This window comes from Calidris pugnax, unplaced genomic scaffold (genome assembly GCF_001431845.1).
Source record: "Calidris pugnax isolate Ruff unplaced genomic scaffold, ASM143184v1 scaffold20, whole genome shotgun sequence".
Lineage (NCBI taxonomy): Eukaryota > Metazoa > Chordata > Aves > Charadriiformes > Scolopacidae > Calidris > Calidris pugnax.
The window spans coordinates 18,216,142-18,238,063 of NW_015094510.1; the positions used below are offsets into that span (position 1 = coordinate 18,216,142).

The 21,922-nt window shown below is 39.9% G+C and overlaps 1 protein-coding gene across 5 annotated transcripts; it reads left to right on the forward strand.

Moving 5' to 3' along the window:
• The first annotated feature begins 226 nt into the window (after positions 1 to 226).
• On the forward strand, positions 227 to 21,019 carry PROSER1 (proline and serine rich 1). Of its 5 annotated transcripts, none has more exons than XM_014966050.1 (13): positions 227 to 925; positions 4,070 to 4,135; positions 4,863 to 4,931; positions 5,398 to 5,492; positions 7,449 to 7,542; positions 8,053 to 8,163; positions 8,867 to 8,950; positions 9,898 to 9,976; positions 11,971 to 12,066; positions 12,184 to 12,228; positions 16,123 to 16,253; positions 16,918 to 17,065; positions 20,698 to 21,019. In XM_014966050.1, the coding sequence occupies exons 1-11, from the start codon at positions 881 to 883 to the stop codon at positions 16,215 to 16,217; spliced, it is 879 nt and encodes a 292-aa protein (XP_014821536.1). In that variant the 5' UTR covers positions 227 to 880; the 3' UTR covers positions 16,218 to 16,253; positions 16,918 to 17,065; positions 20,698 to 21,019. The 5 variants fall into 5 exon arrangements, with proteins under 5 accessions (XP_014821536.1, XP_014821537.1, XP_014821534.1 ...); XM_014966048.1 differs by having other exon boundaries at positions 230 to 925; positions 14,492 to 16,253; XM_014966047.1 differs by lacking the exon at positions 20,698 to 21,019 and adding an exon at positions 17,902 to 19,593 and having other exon boundaries at positions 231 to 925; positions 14,492 to 16,253.
• Positions 21,020 to 21,922: the final 903 nt, after the last annotated feature.

A 21,922-nucleotide genomic window follows, 5' to 3' on the forward strand; every position in this document is an offset into this window, starting at 1 on the left:
TGTCGCCGGGGCTGCCCGGAACTATGCCGGCTCCGACCCGAGCAGCGGCAGGGCCGAGGCAGGCCAGAGAGGGCCCAGCGGCTCCCCGCAGCAGCGTTCAGCGTTTCGGCGCGACGCCCGGGAGCTGGGAAAGGGGCGAGTCCGGCTCGAATTTCGGCTACTTCTGCTCAGGCATCGTTGAGGGCGAGCAGTGATGAAAAAAAGGGGCCTTCGGCTCCGCGGTGTGATGTCACACGCGCGCGACGGCGGAGAGGCAGGATTGGCGGAGCGCTGTCGGTGGCCCGGGGCTGCCCGCCGCCCTCTGCCCCGCCGGCCCGACTCGGCCTCCGCCTCCCCTCCCCGCGCCCCACTCGGAAGCGCCTCGGCCTCTCACACACCGGAACCAAAGCGGGCGGCGGCGCAGCAAGCTATGGGGTGCGGGGGCGCCCCGCGGGCGGGTGCGGGCCGGCCGGGCCTCGGCGCCGCGTGTTGAGGGGAACGGCGGGGTCGTTGGGCGGCCGCCCCCGTCCCTGCCGCTGCCTCGGCTTCTCTCTCTCTCTCTGCCCCGGGCCCTTCTTCCTTCCGCGCCGGGAGAAGAGCCGCGGAGCGCTGCAGAGGGCGGGAGCGGGTGCCCTCCGCGGCTGGCGGCCTGCCTTTGTCTCTTGTGCCGTGTCCAGCATTGCGGAGGCGTCAGCGCTGAATTCCCAGGGGCCGAGGAGGTCCCAGGCTGCCTTTCTTGCCTTCTTCGGGGTTTTTATTATTTTTTTTTAATTTTTTTTTTTTCCCCTTGAATGCTTAAAGACTGTCAGTAAAATCTTTGGCCTGGATATATATATTCTATTTTTTTTAATTTTTTTTTTCCTCCATATTTTAAGTATCTCCATTGAATGAAATAATAAAGATGGATAAGAAATCATTTGAAACCGTGCTGGACGAAATTAGAAAGGTAACTTCTCGTTTTGCATGTTAGTTTAACCGTTTGGTGGTAGACTCTTCCTCTTAGTGGATACACCGGGTTAGGTGTTCGTGTTGTTTAAGAATCACTTCAGGATTCAATAAAGACTAAATTTTGCCTGAATGTGAAGAAGTGTAATCCTGTGTTGCTGGTGTATCCGTAGTTTTTGTGTGTCAGGTATAACTGTGTAAAGCTGCTGTGAGATGTTTGCTCTCTTTGAGATGCTTTTATTTTCTTAGAAAACTGAGATCAAATGTCTGGAGCGCTACCACTAACGCCATGTGCTGGAAGAATGCTCATTTGAAATAAGCACTTTAATAAATTCATCACAGCATTTTTGCTGTCAAGAAAGATGAGGAAAAAAAGCCAAAATCACCAACTATCTCTTATTTGGGAGGAGAGACAGTGTTTGCTTGGCCTAATTGGAGATGGGGTCTTATAGTGTGAGGTATCCACCTTTTATACAGTGGTTTAGGAGATAAAACACACAAATATGACATGAGAGAGGTGATTTCTAAGCTGTGCATTTCTGTACTTAAAGCCACATTTCCCACAGTGTAGGAGTGTGTGCGCACAATCCTCCAGGATCTGGGTTTTGATGCGTGCTCTGGACTGTGCTTGTGCATCTCCTGTTTAAAAACTCCCTGAGCTAAATACCTCCTGGTTGTGGGAAGCAGAGATACCAACTTGGTTTTCCTGGTGTCTGGCAGGTGCTCTCATTTCTTTCTGCACAGAGGTCTGCTTTTAACAGGGAGGCTAGAGGTTGGTGGTTGGGACAGTTCCCCGAATGCTGGAAGTGAAAAAGGGGATTGAAAAAGTGTCTGGATCCTTCAGAACCTCTCAGATTAGTAGAAGTATGGTTCCTGTCTTGCGTGGGAAGTACAAGCCTGGGATGACGTATTTTGCTGTAATTAAGCAGAGGTGATTTCAGTGTCACAGTAGAGTAGTTCTGCGTCCTGCTAAAAGCTGTCTTGGCGTGAAAATGAAGGGCTTGTTTCTGATAAGATTGTCTTATGGCAGAAAAGGAATCCTTTTTGGCATTTTTGTGAAAGGTATTTTTTATTATGATGGGTTGTCTCGGAGAGGTCATTTTGTTTATTTGGCCTTGGGTGCCAGAGTTGAATTTCAGTTCAGCTTCTCTTCAGCATGAGATGTGGTGATGGCTGCAGTTGTAGTATTATTATTTTGGAACACCTTGAGGTATAAACCACTGTACACAAAAGCCCTATTGAGGAGTCTTTGTTATCACAGCATTTTTACATAAGGTCATGGTCAGAAATTCTCCTTTCTAAAACATGTTTGATGCTGTGTGACCAGCTAAAAATGTGACAGACTAAGATATTTCAGGGCGTGGACTTCCCTCCCAACCTAAAAATTTTTATGGAAAATCTGGCAAAAAAAAATCAAGGAACAGATAGCACATGAATACTTTTTCTGAGAATTGATGATGGGAGGGACTAATGTTTCAAATTTTACTGCTGCAGTGCGGCCCATCAGAATACGCTCTGTGATTACTAAAGACTTCAAACAAAAGGGTTTTTGACATGTGATTTTAGGCAATTATGTTTCCTGTACGCTATCTGCCTCTATTCCCGTAAGCCCGACTTGATGTTGATCTAAGGATCGGTGCTGTGCTGTGTTAATAATAGCTGTGCTCTTCCAGTGTAACATTCGTTTTCCAAATGCTTATTTTGTGCCTTTGTTTCTAGGTCTTTGTTTAAACTTCATTTCTAGCTCTGTGGTAGAACCTTCTTTATTCTGGGTTTCACAAGTCAGTTGTGTTGGTGTGTTCCATTTTCAGTCCTACAAGTAACAGGAACAATTATTTAAATGTCTTAATGTGTAGCTTAGTTCTATCTTTCCCCATATATATTTTTGATTTAGAAAAAAAATTAACTTTGAGGGGTGTTTTTTAAATAAGTAAACATAGCAGCACTGGTTTTGTTCTTACTATTAAGTCGTTCAGTTGTTGATTTAAGGAAGAAGAATGACATTTGTTTTGGTAATGAATTTGCTATATTGACATACCAGGCTTGTTTTTCAAAATATGTGAAAATAAGGAAGGGAGAGAAGGAAAAATGAGCATGAAGAGAGTTTTTTTTCCCCGGTGGCTTCAGCGTGTCTGGTAGTGTTGGCCTCTTAATGAGGTCCTGAAAGGGAGGGAGTTGTCTCGATCAGTGTGTGAGTGGGTTTCTGTGCATCTGTGCTACTCACAGTCGGGTTGCAGTGATGGAGAACTTCAAGTCTGTCTGTGTGGAAAAGCAAGGAAAAAAAAGTAGTAACAAGGGTAGGTTTTAGGGCTATTGGGAAGAAGGTAGAAATGGGTGTGTGAGTGAAGCTGGGGGTGATTTGAGAGCTGTCAATTGATGGGGCCCATGGAAACTGGGGGAGAAAGGTGTGTGTGCTAGTTCAGGGCAGGAATTACCTGTCCTATTTACATCCTGTGTGTCTGTCAGTGAGCTGCCTGGGAGGAGAGGGAGGAAGCCCTGGCTATTAGGTTGCCACTGAGTCAAGAGCAGTGGCCAGTGCTGTGTTAACTGTTGTGCTTCCTTGGGTTTGTATAATTGCATATTGAAGTTTGAGCTATGGGAAAGTAATGATAAGACATCACCACCTGCTGGAGCAGGCTTTCTTGGATACTTAATTCTGTCTGTACAGACTTGTTACCAGATCTCTTCATAAATTCACATAAATTCTCTTCATAAATTCCATCTAAATAAATTTTACAGGAATGAACTGTAATATCTTCTTTAATGTAAAATTAATGTAAACCTTAGAGGCAAAAGGAAGAGTGATGATGGTGTTCTGTCAGTGCAGTTTTAAACAACAAAAAAAAGAGCATAATGAAATAAATAAAAAAATGACTATTTTTTTAAAACAGAAGAGTTAAAATACACCTCTGCTTTTCATTGTTCTCTCAATTATCTAAGAAGTATTCCGTTACTGAGGAATACTGCAGTATAAATGATGCAAATGTCACTTTGTAAGGCAACAGAAAGGTTAATATTTTAATTTATTTATATTTAATAATTATATTAGTCTATATTTAGATTAATGGCTTATTCTAGCAGGTGATTGTGGTATAGTTACAGTTTTTGAGGCACTAATTATGCTTTTTTTTTCTATATCTTCTAGGCTGTATTGACTGAGTACAAATTAAAAGCCATTGAATATGTTCATGGATACTTTTCTAGTGAACAGGTAAAAGTCAACACTGTCTCGGGTCTAATGAGAGCTATTGGTTTTGTGGATTTAGTAATAGAAAACGGCTCCAATCATACTGAGGCTGATCATGCTAGCTTTTTTATTTATTAACTGTGGACATTTAATTCCCCATTATTATATCAGCATTCATCTGTTAAAAATAGTTCTAAGTTACTTTGTTATCAAAATCATTATGTTTTCGTTCCTGTTGTGTGGGAAAAATTGGAGAAATTAATTACCATGAAATGTAGGATTGTTTTGCATGTATTTTCTAAATTGGGATGCGGTAATAAGTATCCAGTTTATTTTGGTATTATGTAGATTTTTTTCCTTTTTCTTTTTTTTGTATGTTTGGTGACGTCTGTTTGACATGCTGAAGGTTTAGAAGCTTTTTCATCTTTTTCATAAAGTTTTTTTTTTTTTAATTCTAATACTGTGGCAATTGTGCATATATGTGCATATACTATTGTGCATATACTATTTTAAGTATTTCCAATATTTCTATAGAAAAACTTCATTTCATAACTTAGAATTTTTAGGTGCCTACTTAGAAATAAAAAGAACATTAGATGCTGGTAGGCATTGATGTAATCAGACATCACAGACAGGCACATGTATTTTAGCAGTATACCACTATACACCAAAAATGGAAAGATTGTATCGACGCTGTTAGCATAATTTTTTAATATATATAAAAGATTAATTGAGGGCTTTTCTGTTCCAGGTTGTTGAGTTACTGAGATACTTTTCATGGGCTGAACCACAGCTCAAGGCAATAAAGGCTTCACAACATGTAAGTTCTTGTGGCATAATCTTGTAGAGTAAGTTTGCCCTTTTACTCTTATTTTAGTTTTGTGATGTGATTTTTCAACTGATGGGTCAGTCTGCCCTTTAATCTTCAAAGTTCCCTCTTCATCTCTTTTCTTTTTCAATGGTATCAAAATAGAAAATGTCATTCTTTTAACCAGGGTATCTTTTCTGACTGAAGTATCTTTTACTTTCCTGTGTATCACAAGAATAGATGTCGCCCTTTTTCACAATTGTTAACTTTCCTAATTTTTCTGCTTTTGGCAAGTACTCTTTACAGTTGTCTGTCCAGTACTTAGTGCATAAAGTCTCCTTTCCAGTGGGAGGGAGACAATATTAAGCGTTTACTGAAATATATTATATTTCATTATATCCTGTTACATTCTGGGTTTAAAATTATTGTAGCGTCTTATTTTATATAAACTGTTTTTTCTTTCTTGCTTACTTCTCAGAAAATAGTGGCAGTTCCAGCATCGAAAATGGTTAATATTCTCAATTGCTTCACATTCAGTAAAGATAAACTTATTGCCCTTGAAATCTTAGCATCGTAAGTATCTCTCATGTTATATTCCCTTAAGTTGTATTGTTTTTACTAACGTTTCAGTATATAAAACTTAAGATACTTCTGTAAGGAAGCACTGTGGCCAGTTAAGGTAAAGCACAAATCCATTATTGATGGGGCTGTAAAAAGAAGAACTACAAGTAGGCATTGTGCAAAATTCCATAGTTCATCTGAGTCTTGATCATGCTGCCACGTGGGCTTCTCCCTGCTGGAAAACTGCCACTTTGCCAGTATCTTTACAGTGGTCTTCAAATCTTGTAGAGAATGAAGAGGCCCTTAGGCTTACTTCTGCTCACTGAAATGTAAAAGGCTTGAGACCAGAGTATTCTGTGCATTGACCCTTTTGCATTTGAAAAACCCTCTAAATATTCCATATGTAAAAACGAGTTAAGTAAATACGTATCTTAAATTGACACATTTGGTTTACAAATCTAATGTCTATAAAAGGTGTATGGATATTCTAAATGTATGTTTGTACAGAAAGTTGGGTTTTTTTACTGAACACAGCTGCTTCAAATGACCTACCTTTTTCATGTGTTTATATTGGAACTCTTTTGCCTGTCTTAGGGGATTTATTATATGAACTGTTGTTCTGGTTTTGGGGATCTTTTGTTCGTTTGTTTGGGGTTTTTGTTTTGTTTTGATTTTTTTTGATTTTTGTTTTGTTTGGTTTTGGTTTTTTTTTTGTTTTGCATTAAGTATGTCTGCCTTGCATGTGAGTGCTATATATTACAGCCAGCTTGGACATTTTTTGGCATATAAATTCATTATGTAAACATCTATAAAACAAATAAGGCTGAGGACATAGACATGATCTTGCTTTCAGAGTTGAGCTTTAAGAAGCTATATGAATGCTCCTAGTCTCTTTCAGACCAAGACAAAACAGAGTAGACTAAGGGAAGTTCAGTGGCACGTTAAACTAACCTGTTCTACTTCTTGAAATGAGATTGGAGCTTATAGACTCTTTAGTTGCTACACTTCAGCTGGTGTGGAGAGAAAGCCTGGTAATTTCCAAGCTATTGGATTTCTACAGTGCAAGAGCATAATAAGGGAGACATGATATGGAAATCCTAACCCAAATCCACACACTATTTACTTTGCTACTCAAAACTAGAGAACAAAGGTGAAAGTTCAGTGTCATTTTAATATTGTTCTTTGGGGTGTTTTTCATGTCTTTGTTCAACATTCTGCTGATTCCATTTGAGGAGTCCTCCATTTGGGGCTGTAATTCCAGTAGTTTACATGGGGCAGGTCATGTTTGACAGCAGTAAAGGTGTTGTGGTCGGGGTTTTGAAAAAGGCAGGTAGAATCAGGCATTAGGTTCCTTGTACTTGCACATTTTGTTGTCTTTGGTGTGTCTAATGTTATTTTTGGTAGAGGAGCAAGGAGAAAGGAAAGGTACTTTTTGGAACTGTGTGAAGGGTTTCACTAGCTCTGCAGAACGTAGAGAGAATTGCCAGGAGTTTCATCTTTTTCATTCTGGAGTAAATAAAATGAAAATTTGTTTCTCCACCAGTCTAGCAGGAAACAGTGGAAAAACTGAGTAGCTGCTGCTTTTCTGCTGTGCTGGGAATTGTGTGCTAGTAGCAATTAAAGCTTTTTAATGAACTGTTGTGATGCAGAATTTATTTTGTTGATGTAGTTATTTTTCCATAAAGTTTAGCTATCGTTGTCCATTGTTCTATATTGATATTTAATTCTAATACTCCCTATTGGTATCTCATTCTAATACCGTGTTTCACTTAAAAATATGAATACTGTATTTAAGCCCTGAGTTTCTACTTTAACAATAATTGCAATATTATGATCTGAACTAATTGTGTTTTTTTTAATGTGCTGTTGTGTACTGGATGAATAAGTGTTGATCGCTTTTCAGTAGTGCATTATTTCTGATGAGCATATGGAACGACAGTAATCATCCGTCAATGTCTTTACTTATAGCAACATTGTTGATGCTCAGAATTATCGCCTTATTGAAGATCTGTTCAGAATTAATATGTCAGAGAAGAAAAGATGCAGAAGAATTCTTGAACAGGTACCCAAGATACTCTAGTATCCTTGATTCTGTCAAATACATTATTGTTTCCGCTTTTATGGTCATTGTGGGGTCAGGACTTACCATGAGGACTGCTGGGAACTACTGGTGGAAGACAAGTTGAAAGAAGCAGCTGCAAAAAGATAAAAGCTATGTAATACATGTGCCAAAAAAAAGGGGAAGTTTCTGTCAGGCATTAGGATCATATGGAGAGATACAGAATTGCAGCCAATGCTGAAGGAAACAGCCTGCATGTGTTTTAGAGAACACCAAGTGCTTAACGCCAAGCTCAGTAGAAGCAGAAGTGGTCTGAGTAGAACTATTCAAAACAAAGGGGACTTTAGCAGAACCTCACACTATTTGGGCTATTTGGGAAGAAGATTTGAGGCAAAGCTTTGAATTGTTCCATGTAGGTTGATTCATGCAGTCAAGGTGTCATGAAACAGTAATTCATTTCTATAAAGCATTGAATTTGATAGCAAATAATGTCCTTTCTTGATTATTTTGCAGGCTTCAAAAACAGGTTGTAAGGCTCCTCATGCTATGATATCATCCTGTGGCATGATTCCAGGCAACCCTTATCCCAAGGGCAAACCAAGCCGCATAAATGGAATTTTCCCAGTAAGTGTGATCCTATACTTTGCTTTTCACAGCATCCTTGATTTAGGATTAATTATCATATAAGCAAAACCAGGATTCATATGTATGGAAGGAGGAGTGCAATCAAACGCAATGGTTTTGGTATTTTTTTGTGCCTCATTACAAATTTACAGGGCACATGCATTATTTTTATTTGCCTGTTCTTTCTCTGCCACTTTAAGTAAAGATTACTGCATAAATAAGATATTGTTCATATAAGGAAAACATTGTCAACTCCAGCAATATTTGGTAGAATCAAGAGAGGTATAAACAACCTTACTGGTAGGTTGATAAGATGAGCTAATATGGTCACTATAGTAACACTGCTAATTTTAGTGTAGTTCTTGAACAACCATGTGAAGTATTTCCTGTGAATACTTTAAGGGACTGTAAAATGTAAGTTATCATGTCCACAAATCAAAATGCAGCTTTCTGTCAGAAACACAGGCTGTTTAATATGTATCTCTTTACAAAAGCTCAGTGTTATAAACCAAGCTACTGGAATGCTCTTATTTGTCTTTTTACAAGCCTAGAACAAAGTTTCTTTTTCCCAACAAGCATGGTTAAGTATCACTTTCAGAATATTCAAAAGCTCATATGTAGTTTAGAAAAAAAATCAAATATGACAGAAATTACAAAGCAAGATTTATTTCTAAATCCATAGTTTAATTTTCTTTTGTTTCAGGGAACCCCTATCAAAAAGGATACAGAAGAATGCACTAATGAAGGAAAGGGAATAGCAGCTCGGATACTCGGACCATCCAAACCAGTACGTCTAATAAATGAGTAAATAAACGAAACTTTAAGGAAAAAAAAAAATAAATCCATCCACCAGCCAGTTCAATAAGGCTTTTATGCAAAATGCTGTTATGTTGCAAGAAGACTGTAGGGCAGCAATTTAAACAAAGCTAAACTTATATAATAAAGATAATATAATCTAGTGGTTTTTTATTTAACTTGCGAAGAAGCTTTGGTTTATATCTCTGGGGGGATAAGATCCTCTAGTGGATACAATGTGTGTGCATTTGAAGGCAGAATTTAAATTACAGTAGCAGAAGACAAAACTAAAAGCATTTTTAGTAGTTCATCATGAGCTAGTAGAAGTTTTAGATAGAAATATATGCAATTTTTTATTACAATCTCTGAGCGTTTCCCACATAAGCGTATGAAATATCTGCATCTTGGAAACTGGAATTACAGCAGTGCCTGAGAACGAGGTTCTGGTTTCTTAACAACACAGCTGATCTGTTTTTCAAATTTTTTAAGTATGTGGGACAAACATTCAGTGGACCTGATACTACTTAGAACTATTGTCCAAATGTTTTCCCTTTTATTATGAGGTGTTTCCCACTAAACTGTGGGGACAAGTACCTTAATAAGTATTTGTTAGTTTTAAATGTGCTAAATCTTTAAAATGAGTAGTCAGTTCCAAGACTGCTGAGTGTGAAAACTATGAGACAGAAAGGAGTTCCCTTTCCCACCTGTTTTCAGTATTATTTTATAATCTAAAGGTACACTAGTGATGTTTGTTTCATTCTTTTCAGAAAGAGTGAAATATTTGCAGTCACAATGGATATTATGAAGAAATTTGATATCACGTATTTTTCCAGTGAAGAACAGCTGTCTGTAGTAGTATCTGAATGTTAACTTTTTGTCTGAGAAACATTAGGTAATGCTTTCACTATTGCTTTTTCTGTTTGTTTTTTGTTTATGTAGGCTCCATCAACCTACAATCCACACAAACCAGTTCCATACCCCATCCCACCATGTCGGCCACACGCGACTATTGCACCAAGTAAGGCTTCTATGTGTTTTAGCTTGATGCTATTGTTTCATCCATTTGCCTTTTAAGTGTGAAGTGTCAGTTTTTCTGACCATGGTCATATCTGAAATTGGCTTGTGCTGCGTAAGCTTGCTCTGGGTACTGGTTTCTTCCTGTCATGACTGCAGAGTTGATAAAAAGAGAAATATATTGTATTCTTCTCCCAATATCTACATTGTAAAGATAATTCACAATCTTGTTCTGATGACAAAATATTCCTTGATGGGAGGCGTTGTGCACGTTAGACAAGACAAGGGCTTTGCCTTTGTTGTAACGTTTGACCAAAGTTTGAACTTTGTCTTGACAAGTCTGTTGGCTTGTTGCTGTTGTATCTAACTTAGGATATGGTCAAGCACAGCCCTTAAGTGGGTGGAAACATGTAGGAACTTCATAGAATCATAGAATGGTTTGGGTTGGAAGGGACCTTAAAGATCATCTAGTTCCAACTCCCCTGCCATGGGCAGGGACACCTCCACTAGAGCATCCACAGCCTGCTGAAGGACAGTAACCTGTTTCTCAGTTGAAGGAGTAATCTGTTCCTTGGTTGCCTTCAGCTTTACTTTCTCTCTGTCACAATGGAGAGAAAACAGTTTCCTTAGAGAAAAGTTTGGGCATGTAGGTTTCAGTCTCAGAAAGGACATAGTGATTGCCTTTTCCTCTGTTTGGTCTGACTGTTCCTAACCTTGTGCCTCAGCTAAGATTGAGTCTTTCTTTGTAAACTCCTCTAGAAATGCCTTGCTCCCCAGAAAGTGTACCGGAAACTTGTAGACTAGCACAAATTTATATTAAACAAATCGTTTCCAAAGTTAGTCAGGGCACAAAATTGGGCCTGTGTTTGGATGTAAGAATTAGTACATTTTAGGATATGAAAACACTTCTGAGGTTTCAGAGCCTTATTAGGCTGCAGCATGGCTTTAAAAAAAAATAAATGTGACATCAGAACTCATAACTGATGATATATTTTTAGATATATACGTAATGTGTTAAATGAGATTGCAGATACTGACGTGAAACTGTTACATGTGATTGTTTTCAAGCAATGGTCAGAGTGGTCAGAAAGATATTTTCTGCCTCTTATATGTGTTGGTTTAACATTTCCTTCCTGGCTGTTGCAATGATTGTTAGCTACTTTTCTGATTTTCAGCCAACAGTTGTCATGCAAGAAATCTTAACATTAGGTAGAAGTATTATGAAAGTGTGAAACCAGAAAGGAATTATGTATAACAAATTATTGCACTTTGAGTAATGTTCTAGTGCTACCTTTTCACATTAAGTGTAATTTCTTAAGCTCTTAAAATTATTCATTCTGGACCACTGTGAAGTGTATTTATGTTCCTGTGAATTCTGATGTTCTTAATCAGAACTGTATACCACAGCTATGCAACAGTTTGAGTTTCTCCAAAGAATAAGAGAGAAAAAAAGGTATTTTTTAATATTTTAAGTGCAATAAGTATTTTATATTAAAATAATTTGCTAACCCACTTGAATTTCTTAACATTTAAAGAAATACAGAAGATGATTGACTAAGTCTTTGAGATGGGATATTTTTCTTTGAATTTTATGACTAGTGTTGGAAGGCTGGTCATGGTCACTGGCTCTTTTGTTTGTCAAAGCTTTAATGTTAAATGAAGAGTTGCAGCAGCTTTTAAGTTAGGAATAGAAAAAGAACAAATGATGCTGCAGGCACTCTGAATCAGTCCTCCCCTTTGAGTTTTTCAGGCAAAAAGAAACCGAAAGGAATTGAAACAGGACTTTTTCAGGCTCTTTCAAGAGAACTGCCTTTACTAAAATTTGGGTCGTGATAATGTCAGTCAGGCAGACATTGGCAAAAGTCAGCATCCAGCCTGGATGATTACCTGGTCTGGCTTTTTGGTGAAGGAATGTCTTAGGAGGGAAAGACACTTACTGGTTCATTTAGGTACAGGTTCTTCTAACAACTGAAATGTGTATTGCATTTGTTCTTGTAGGTGCTTACAACAATGCTGGCTTAGTTCCAATGGCTAATGTCATAGCTCCAGGCTTACCAGCTCCTCCTCCATACACTGCTAATCAAGTGGTATCAGGTAAAGCATGCATACCTTTAAAAATGTTGATGGTGTTTTTTCTAACTCCTTGTGAATGGATCGTTGCTGCTGGAGTTTCATTTGCTTTTAAATAACAAGCTGTTGTTCTCTGTTTAGAAAATGAGGATCTTTCCAGCCAGGCAAAGCCTTCCCAAAATCAAGGTAAATTGCAAATCCACAGGGGATTTTTGTGTTGTTTGTATCTTTGTTCAGAAAATGTAAAAAACGTATTTGTTTAGTGGGATTTTCGTTAAGCCTCTAAGTATCTAACTACAGTTGGAATAAGATCCCTTGAGAGCTGCAGAAAAAATCATCTCTGGCATTTGGCATTTAAAAGCATCGAAACATTGAAATTCAACCTTTTGTGTTAGCTCATTAAGGCTTTATATTCTTCAGCATATAAGTATGTGAAAAACTATATGAAAAACTAAATTAAAATATGCTTTGCAATGTAGTGCACTGAAACACTTCATTAATGTCCTTGCAGTTGTTAAAACTTTGGGCATCTGTTTGAAAACTCATTCACATTTTGATTTCATACATTAGTTGCAATGGGAAGCTAAGAATACTAGAGAGATGGGTTTGTTGTTTGTAGTTTGTTGAAATTCATGTGTAGAATGTCTTATCCCAGACTGTTACATCCAAGTATGTTTGCCTACACTTTTGTCTTACCCTTCCAATTCTTTTTGCAGAAGAGTGGTCTTTTTTTTTTTTTTTGGTCTCTATCTGTGTGGTACTTCATGCAGCTAGTAGAAATCATAGTAATAAATCCCATTATGAACTACTTACACAAAGGCATTGATGACACTTCGTTAGATTTGACAATTAGAAACTGAGAATCTACTGATGATTGAGTCAGGCATGTTAACAAATACCCAAAGTAGATAAAATGACCATGATAGGTTTAGCTCTTGTAAATATTTCTCGGGGGGGGAAAAAAGTTATGCTTTGTCTTTTCTCCTCTATGCCCAGGGATGGGTCTACAGAAATGTTGCTGTTTCAAAGAATCACTTTATTTGTATATACCCCTTAAAGTTTGCATGTCTTTACAAGGTAGTTTATACAACTGAATGAATACAGTGTAAGGAATAAAATCTCTTAGGAGGAGAAATTCAGTAACAGCCCTGGGTCATATTGCATGATGATGATGATAATCTTGGCTGTCAGGATTAACAACTGTGATCTGTAGGATAAGCCTTCAGCTTGGAAACAGGATGAGAAAAGGACAGAATCTGGAGCCGAGCAATCTGGGTGTAGGTTTTTGGAAAAGAATCTGTAAAAGGAAATAGTTTGTTTGCAAGCTTGCTAGTTCTAGAGCTTCAAGATGCATAAAACAAGAGTTTGTCATATCAACTTAGGTCCAAGATTTTAAAGATTCTGGGTTTCTCTGTGTGTGTATAGAATTTGGGCAAGAGAGAAATCTAAGCTGTTACAGAGTTAAGGGTGATGAGTTTGACTGGTTAGATCAGTGATTTGCTTACAGTTGAACAGATTATTTTAAAAGTAAAATAAAGCATGAGGGTTGTTTGAGAGGAATGATTAATTAACACACATTCTACAGGAAACTAGACAGAGGCATATCGAGGCTCTTGTTGTGCCAGTGTTCATAAATGCAGCTTCTTTCCATTAACTCCCACATCCCCATTCACAGTGTGCCTGCCTTTTTTTTTCCTCCAGCTTGACTGATGTGTTTTTGACTTACTTTGAAGATTGTCATAAGCTGGTATTCCTAGTGGCAGGTGCTTGCCTCGATTATAGACACCTGACTTCAGACTTAAAGAAATACTTGTTGATAAGGTCAAGTGCCAATGTTAGTTTAATGCTGTAGCGTTATACATGAATTTAAAAGTGTACCTTCTTAGAATCAAAATCTGAAGGAAACACAGTGAAGAGAATGACCTGATTTTGAAGGAAAGAAAAATACCAGCACCTGAAATCAGCTTTCTTCAGTTGTTGACTAAACTTCTCTGAAATCATGATACATTGAATTAACTGGTTCTGAAGGAAACTCTGACCTTCAGTGACAGTGGATGCAGAGGAGCCCAGGTGATCTGATGCCAATGGAATATTAGATCTGGTTGGTGTACTGCCAGATGTTAGCGACCAGAGGGAGGGTGTTTACATTCTTACAGAGTATATTTGAGTATCTAACTGTCTTGCATGAGATCATGAAGAGGTAGTAGATGTCACAAAGTGTTCTAAAGAGGAGTGGTAGGCTACGTGATGTATGACTTGTGTGATGTGTTTGTTCGTACGGTTTTGTTTTGTTTTCATAGGCTCCAGTGGTTCATTGTTTATATACAGACATTATATGTTAGCTATTGTCTGTGCATCATATTTTGAAATGCTGTATAAAATGTGTTTGTGTTGATTTCAAACGTTTCTGACGGTTTCAAGTATTCTTACCAGTTTTGTTTCTTTGCAGCTTTTTCTGCACAAGCGAATCAGCTCTTTACTCCTCATGGTTCTAATCCTTCAACACCTGCTGCTACTCCAGTCCCTACCCCATCACCTGTCAAGGCAATAAGCCATCCATTAGCACCTGCAACTCCACTCATATCTGGGATGAACATGTCTACCCCTGTCCTTCCTGTTTTCCCAGGACAGGTCTCCTCTTCCATCCATACATCTCAGCCATCCACCCCAACCCCTACTGTCATCAAATCCCTTTCATTGCCTGGTGTTCCTGTCACATCTGTTCACAGTGCAACCTCTACCCCTATCCCTGCAGTTTTTTCTGGGCTGGCATCTATACCCACTGCTACGCCAGCTCCGCAAGGTTCTACCACACCATGCGCCACACCTGCGCCTAGTGAAGCTTTCGCATCTGCTGCTGCTCCATTTGCTGGCCTCCCCTTCTCTGCAACCTCTTCAATTGCTTCTGCTAATAATCCCACTCCATTGTCATCAGTTTTTGCTGGCCTCCCTTTGTCCTTGCCTCCCAACGCCCAAGGGATTTCTAGTCCTGTTCCATCTACAGTTGCTAATTCTCCTGCCACTACCATTCCTGGTTCGCTTAGCTTGCCTAACCCAATTTTGTCTGTCTTAAAGGGATTTCTGACATCAAATGACACTTCATTACTCAATTCATCTGCTTTACCTTCTGCTATGACAAGCGAGCTTGCTTCTTTATCTGCTCTTGCTAATCAAAGTTCTGACCCTCCCACTTCCTCTGTCAACAAATGCTATACTCCATCAGCCACCCCCACCCCACAGCGTTCCTCCACACCCGGGTTGGCCATTTTTCCAGGTCTTCCATCCCCATCTGTGGCCAATTCTAGTTCCACTCCTCCAACATTGCCTGCACAGTCACCTTTAACCACTTCGCCATCGATTATGCCAGTCAACTGTGGCTCATCAGCCTCCCTCTTGCATGGCACGAGCCCTTCTAATCCTGATCAGCAGCTGTCATCAGCCCCAGCTGCCACAAGTATCCCAGTTATGGTCAAAACAGAACCCATAAGTCCTACCCTCTCGGCCTTTAAAGGTCCTTCTCATTCAGGTGGCCCTTCTCATGGCAGCATAGGGCTGTCAGCGCTTGGGCGTGCGTACACCTCAGCGGCTTCAGTGCCAGTCAGTTTACCCGGTTCCCTGAATCCGGCGCTGTCGGGTCTCTCCTCTTTGAGCGCTCCTCTAAACAACTCCAGTTCTCTGGCTTCCATTTCCCTCGCCCCACACGGCTCCTCTGCTCCCATCGCCCCCGTGTTCAACGGACTCCCTCCTTTTACGTCTCTAACCAGTAACTTTGCCTTTACTGGTAATCCAGCACTTACGCCACCCGTCACTCTCCCAGGGTCTTTGTTAGCTGCTCCGTCTACAACCGCTTCAGCCGTGTCTGCCCCTCATGCGAGCTCCACCGCCGCCGTTCTCTCAGGACTCGCCGCCTCAGCAGCAGTCTCCGCTCCACCCTTCTCGCTTAACTTGTCCAGTGCCGTCCCTTCCCTTTTTTCTGTTGCCCAGGGACCTCTGGGATCATCAAACCCATCCTTCCCTGGTTTTCCTGTCTCTAACACACCCTCTGTCACTCCTGCTCTCCCTTCTTTCCCTGGCCTCCAGGCATCTTCTGCAGTAGCAGCAGTTGCACCGTTGCCGGCAGCTGCCACAGCCCCATCTCCGGCTCCGGTCCTGCCAGGGTTTGCCTCGGCCTTTAGCTCAAACTTCAACTCTGCACTTGTTGCACAGGCTGGGTATGTTTCTGTTTCTGAAGGAGGTCAGAACCATTTCTTTTTCTCTTGAAAAACACTGATTTTACTTTAGGCGTAGACATGATTGTCACTCATAGTTAGTAATTACAGATAATTTTTAAAGTTAGTTCACCAGTAGATTTCCACCTGTCTTTAGAAACTGGTAGAGTAGTTACTGAATAGGTTTTCCTCAGTAGTCCCCGTTTTGACAGTCTAATCCAGTGAGGTGCTTAGTGATCTTATTTCCCAGATGAGGATACTTGGCACCTCCCTAGGCTTTTACAAGAATGGATTCCACGTGGGCATCCATTGACACATCCAGGTAATAGCAGACAATATCTTAGATGTTCCTATGTTTTAAGGAAGTACTCAACATAAACTCAACATTAACTTTTTGTCTATAAAGTTTTTTTTGTGTGCAAACTGTAGGCACAGCCGAGGTACAAAAATTTCTGAGTTCCCTTCTTAGGTGTGCTCCAGACAGTCTTGGTTTGTGTGTGCATGAATAATTCATAGGTGGGTAGAGACTGGGCTTCTGTTCGTTAATTCTGGCCTTTATGAGGTTTAGAAAAATAGGTGCTTTTCTAATTTATATAGACATTATAGAGAGAGGATAAAACATGATGCAGATGTTCTTAATAATAGCCACATCTTAATATTCTTTCAGCTTGACTTCTGGACTACAGACACCGGGAAATGCAGTTTTTCCTGGTCTTTTATCCCTCCCTGGTATCCCTGGCTTTCCCCAAAGTGCCGCACAATCTTCCCTGCAGGAATTGCAGCACAGTGCGGCTGCACAGTCAGCACTGCTACAGGTAACGTGCCTGTTTGTTAATACTGCTTTGCTTCTGGTAATTGATTGAGTATATTGTTGCGTGTTAACTTCTTGAGATTAGTTTAAGTCAGTAAATGGTTAAAAATTCCTAACCTGTTTGAGAACTGATTACAAGGATGGTGGTAAAGAACAACTCAAATTGCCAGTGTACGGTGCTTCTGGTAGGAAATTTGTCCTTCTCAACAAAAGACTGAAAGAGGCAGTTGAGTGTCTTGAATTAATATTTTCTCTCTTCTGTGAAATGGAGCATGTGTCTAAGTCCTGTTCAGTATACAAAATATTGTCAGATGTCCTTGAGTATCATGGGAAATAAACTGGCAGAAGCAAATTACTTAATCTAGGCCATGCTGCTTTTGCAGCTCAGGAATATAGTTATTCTGTAGAAGTCTATGTACACAGATTGTGTTGAGGAGACATCAGTTTTCTTGTTTACAAGTTCCAATCATGAAAATTAACACTTAGCTACTTAAGCAATGAAGATAAAGTTCAAAGTTGGTGAAATACTACAGCTCCTGATTAAGATCTGCCTGCCGAATCAGCTGTGGCTTACTCCACTGGAAAGCAAATGCCATTAACGCTTCATTTTTCCTCGTAATCCAGCTGCTTTCCTCATTCTCTGGTGTTTCAGAGCAATAGTTGCACTACAGTTTAACATCTGTGCATTGCTCCTCTCTGTTCTTTGCATACTGCAGACAATACTTTGTTTTGGCTTGAGTAGGACTGGTTTCGTGCCTGAAATTTTGCTTGATTTAGCTTTTTGTTTGTTTCTTTGGTTTTTTATCAGTGCTGTTTCCTAACTTCTTCTCTTCCTTGAAGGCACATTCTGCTTCTGCTCTGGAGAACTATACAGCTCAGCCTGAAGGTTTTGCTAACTATCCATCAACACCAGGAACACCATTTTCCTTGCAGACGAGCCTGCCCCAGAGTGGATGGCAATAAATACCAGAGATTTTTAAAGACTGCAGTGGCTGCTTGACAGAGCCTGATCCTATTCACTTGGAAGGCTGTCTCCGCATTAGTGGGAACATGGTCTGAATTGGGGAAAGAGGGGGAAAACATGAGGGTAAAATGATTCCAGGAGGCTGTGTCAGATGTCAAACCTAATTTGTGATTGCATTTAATCGATTCAGGGTCTGATCCTGTGAAATGCTGAGCATCCTCGACTCTCCTTGTAGCTTATGAGTTGAATGTTTGGTGTCTTACAGGATGAGGAACATTCAAACAGACACTTATGTAAATAGAGCAATTGGCTGTCAAACTGAACGGGGAGAACAAGTATACTTAATAGTGTGTATAAGCACCTATCCTTCTATTATATTTTATATGGTATATGTGGTGAATATAGAATGAGGTCTAGACTGAAACTAGATAACTTAAAGCTGTAGATGATCTTCCATCTCAGATGCACGCTTCTTGTGTGTGCATAGATCAAGGTCAGTTTATGGTTCTTTGAATCTTCTTCGTATGTGTGAGGTTCTCCTGTTGGCATCAGCGGCGTGTTAAGGGGGGGCTAGATCACAGGGGGCGTGGGGGTCTTCTTAATGCTTTGAAATACTGTCACGGACTCGCTGCTGAATTGAGTACTCCTTTGCCTGAGTCCGACCAGGAGAGCTGGGAAATGATGCCGTGCTGTATTTGGGTAGACGTGGATTATGTTTTACTGGAGTATGGTTTAGCTAGCGGAGAGTATGTCTCTCCAAAGTACCTGAAAGCATTTTAATTTGCCTCTAAAATAATGTTCCCTAACATTCTCCCTGCCCCCACACCTCTCTGTGAATGAACTAACTGTACTGCGGATAGGCTGCCTATCCGGCACTTTTGACTGCAGACTTTTGTGAATGTTTACAGACATGGGTCAAGTTCTTCTCTCCCTTATACTCATAAACTCACTGGTTCTCTCTACGCTTTTCGGCTAATAAACCACGACCTGATGGTGCTTATGTTACCCTGTGAATATAAGCGGGAGCAGAATTTGGACCATGGATTTTTTTAGTATTTTTCCTTGGAAAATGTACATGATTTTAAAGGCATATAGCTAAATTAACTGTATTGGTTAGGAAGGGTTATGACGCAGCATATAAAAAGGTCTTGCTTTGTTAGTGAAATTCAGTTGTGCACTCTTCTAATAATGTTAGTACCTGTGGCAATGTGTAACACATCATTGAATATCATCTATTTAAGAGAAACTCTTGATCGTGTTCTAGAGACAATAGAGACGAATGATATTCAATCCTGTGATTAAATTAAAACGTAGAGGATACTATACTGTAGAAAAGCTCTGCACTTAGAGTTTTACTTTTTTAAAGATGAATTCTGCTGGGAGATGTTGCTAATGTATTTTCTTTCAAGATGTGAACAAACTTTTTTAGAACATTAACGGAAATTCCTGTATTGGTTTTTAACACAATTTTTTTAAATAAAAAGTTTACAGTCATGGTAAAAAGGCTTTGCTGACTATTTACGTATTTGCCTAGAATGCAGATGAATAAACTTGTTTTTACTAAGACACTTCCTAATGTCTGATCTTGCTTATGCTGTTCCTTTATGATGCAGAATTATGTACTGAATTACAAAATTGGTTTCCTAACTCTTCCTAAAGAGTAGCCATAGAAATATCCTATGAGGTGTTTAGATAAAAAATTTAAAGTGTCAATACTGTGTCAGCAGTTGGGGAGTCTTGCATTTTAAATTATTAATTTTATTACTTTAAAGATAAAAACATAATTGCACTTTTACTTTTTTTTATTTATTTTGTGAAACCTTTTGAATTCTAATGATTCTAATTCTAATGATTCTCCACTCTGAACTGTTTTTAAAGTTAGTGCCTTATATCTTGACTCAAGAAATCCGTGGGAAAAAATCTCTCTCAACTTTCAGTATGATTTTCTTCTCATTTGTAGATCAGTGGGAGAAGAAGACAATAAGAACATAGATATCTAGAGCAAATTGGCTTTTGTTCCATAGATGTGAATGTAAAATAGTTCAAAGTCAGTAAGTGTTTTGTAACCTTACTGAGGTGCTGAGTTTGATCTCTGATTTGAGTCCTAGTTTCCCCATCAGGCAATCAAAGTTTAAACTAATTCACGTTACCTTGTAGTCAAAACCAAGTACCAGAAATCAGCTGTTATACAGTGTTTTATCAAAAAGTAAGCAGTTTGTATGTCTGTTTCTGAAAACATCTATTGAATGGTCATGGGGTGGGGGTTGATTTTTTTTCTGCCTGAACATGTGACAACTCAGAGATACCCAAGAAACTGCGAAGCCCAGTTTGGCCAATGAAAACAGGTGAGAAGTAGTGAATATCCACTGTATTAAATGCTGTTCTCCTGATCAGTGTACTTGCTAAGTGGTGTCTAGCCACTTCGCCCAGAAAAGAGTATTTCATGCACAGCTGGTGTAGCTTTACATGGAAGCTTGTCATCAGTGTTAGACAAGTGAGCAAGAAGGCTAAGAAGCATTAAGCTGTCAAATTCTTTTGTCTGGAATGGGCTCTCTGGTTCTCACCGAATCATACTGAGCAGGATTTTGTAAATGGAGCTTTACAGTGGTTAGGATTAAGCTGTTTCAATTTCTCAATGTAAAATTGGTTTTTATTAATTTTTTTCTCTTCAGGAATAAAGTCTGTGTTCTGCATTGCAGCAAACTCCTGTGACCCAGCCTTGGAATTTCTGAAGGGGGTCATTTGTCCTGAGGTCTTCCATGCTTACTTGAGCACCATTGTTAAAAAGCCAAGGAAAAGTCTGCTCCAGAGGCAAACCGTGCTGGAGCTTACACTGAGCCCGTGCTGGGAAAGGGCTGTTGCTGTATGACTTAATTCTGGACTAACGATGATTTTTTCATTTTTCACGTTGGCTATTACTACGATATTTCAGCTGCGTTGACAGACTGCAAAGATAAGGTGTGGTGGAATGTCCTTTGAAATAAAATCTTTATTCGGAACAACTAAGAGCGTATTGGGATTGTGTTTGCAAATAGGAGTTTCAGTATTTCTGTCAAGTGCTTTAATTGCAGCGGTAGAAAATATGAGGGAAACGGAGGGATTTTTCTGCCCTCCTCTTCCTCTGATGTGCAGGTGAGAGTTGTGAGTTTGGCTGGGCCTGGAAGGAACCTTGCCGTGGTGGGAATGTTCTTGCATCCTTGCAAATTTCTGTCCTTTCTGGATTGCAATGGGAGCCAGCCCTTTGGTTGCCCATCGCTCACGTGTACTCATGCTCTGGCGAGGTGGAGCTAAAGGGCTGCCTCCTGTCATCTCCCCATCTTCAGCTATGGAAAGCTGATGCTTTCACAAGGGGGAGGAGCAATATAGGATGGTAGTGTTAATCTCCTTTATGCCCTGTCCCTTCTAAATTTTGATTTGGGGAAAGGAATGATGAGCCTGAGACAAGTAGGTGAGTGTCTGTCCTGGGTGCAGAATTCAGGGCCAGGAAAGAACTAGACTGAGAGATCTTTAGGGGGTGACCGAAGCCCAGTGCATGGGAAGGAAAATATTATGGGCCTAAAAAGGTCAGAAAAAGACAAACTGAAACCCACAACTTTGCTATATGCAAATCTCATGCGCCTCAGTCCTGCCTGATGACTTCTTCCATACCTTTGGGATTAGCACTGTTTAGAAATGGCCGTGTGGAAGAATTCCTGTTCTGGTTTTAACAAATTTGGAAGCAGCTGCTTGGTCTGTAGGATTCAGTCTCTGCAACTGGGTGGTGAGACCAGTGGGTGCAACTGGACATTTTAGGGCAACTGTAAAGAACTGTTGCCTTTGGAAAAGGTAGAGAACTGTTGGGAAACGGCTCGTTTGCAGGTAAGCACCTCATCATCGTGCCTGACCCCAGCCTTTGTG

Coding starts and splice junctions, on each gene's coding strand:
- PROSER1 (XM_014966047.1), top strand. CDS start 881: ATGGATAAGAAATCATTTGAAACCGTGCTGGACGAAATTAGAAAG. Junction 9,977..11,970: donor ACACGCGACTATTGCACCAA/GTAAGGCTTCTA, acceptor TTGTTCTTGTAG/GTGCTTACAACAATGCTGGC. Junction 12,067..12,183: donor TGCTAATCAAGTGGTATCAG/GTAAAGCATGCA, acceptor TTCTCTGTTTAG/AAAATGAGGATCTTTCCAGC.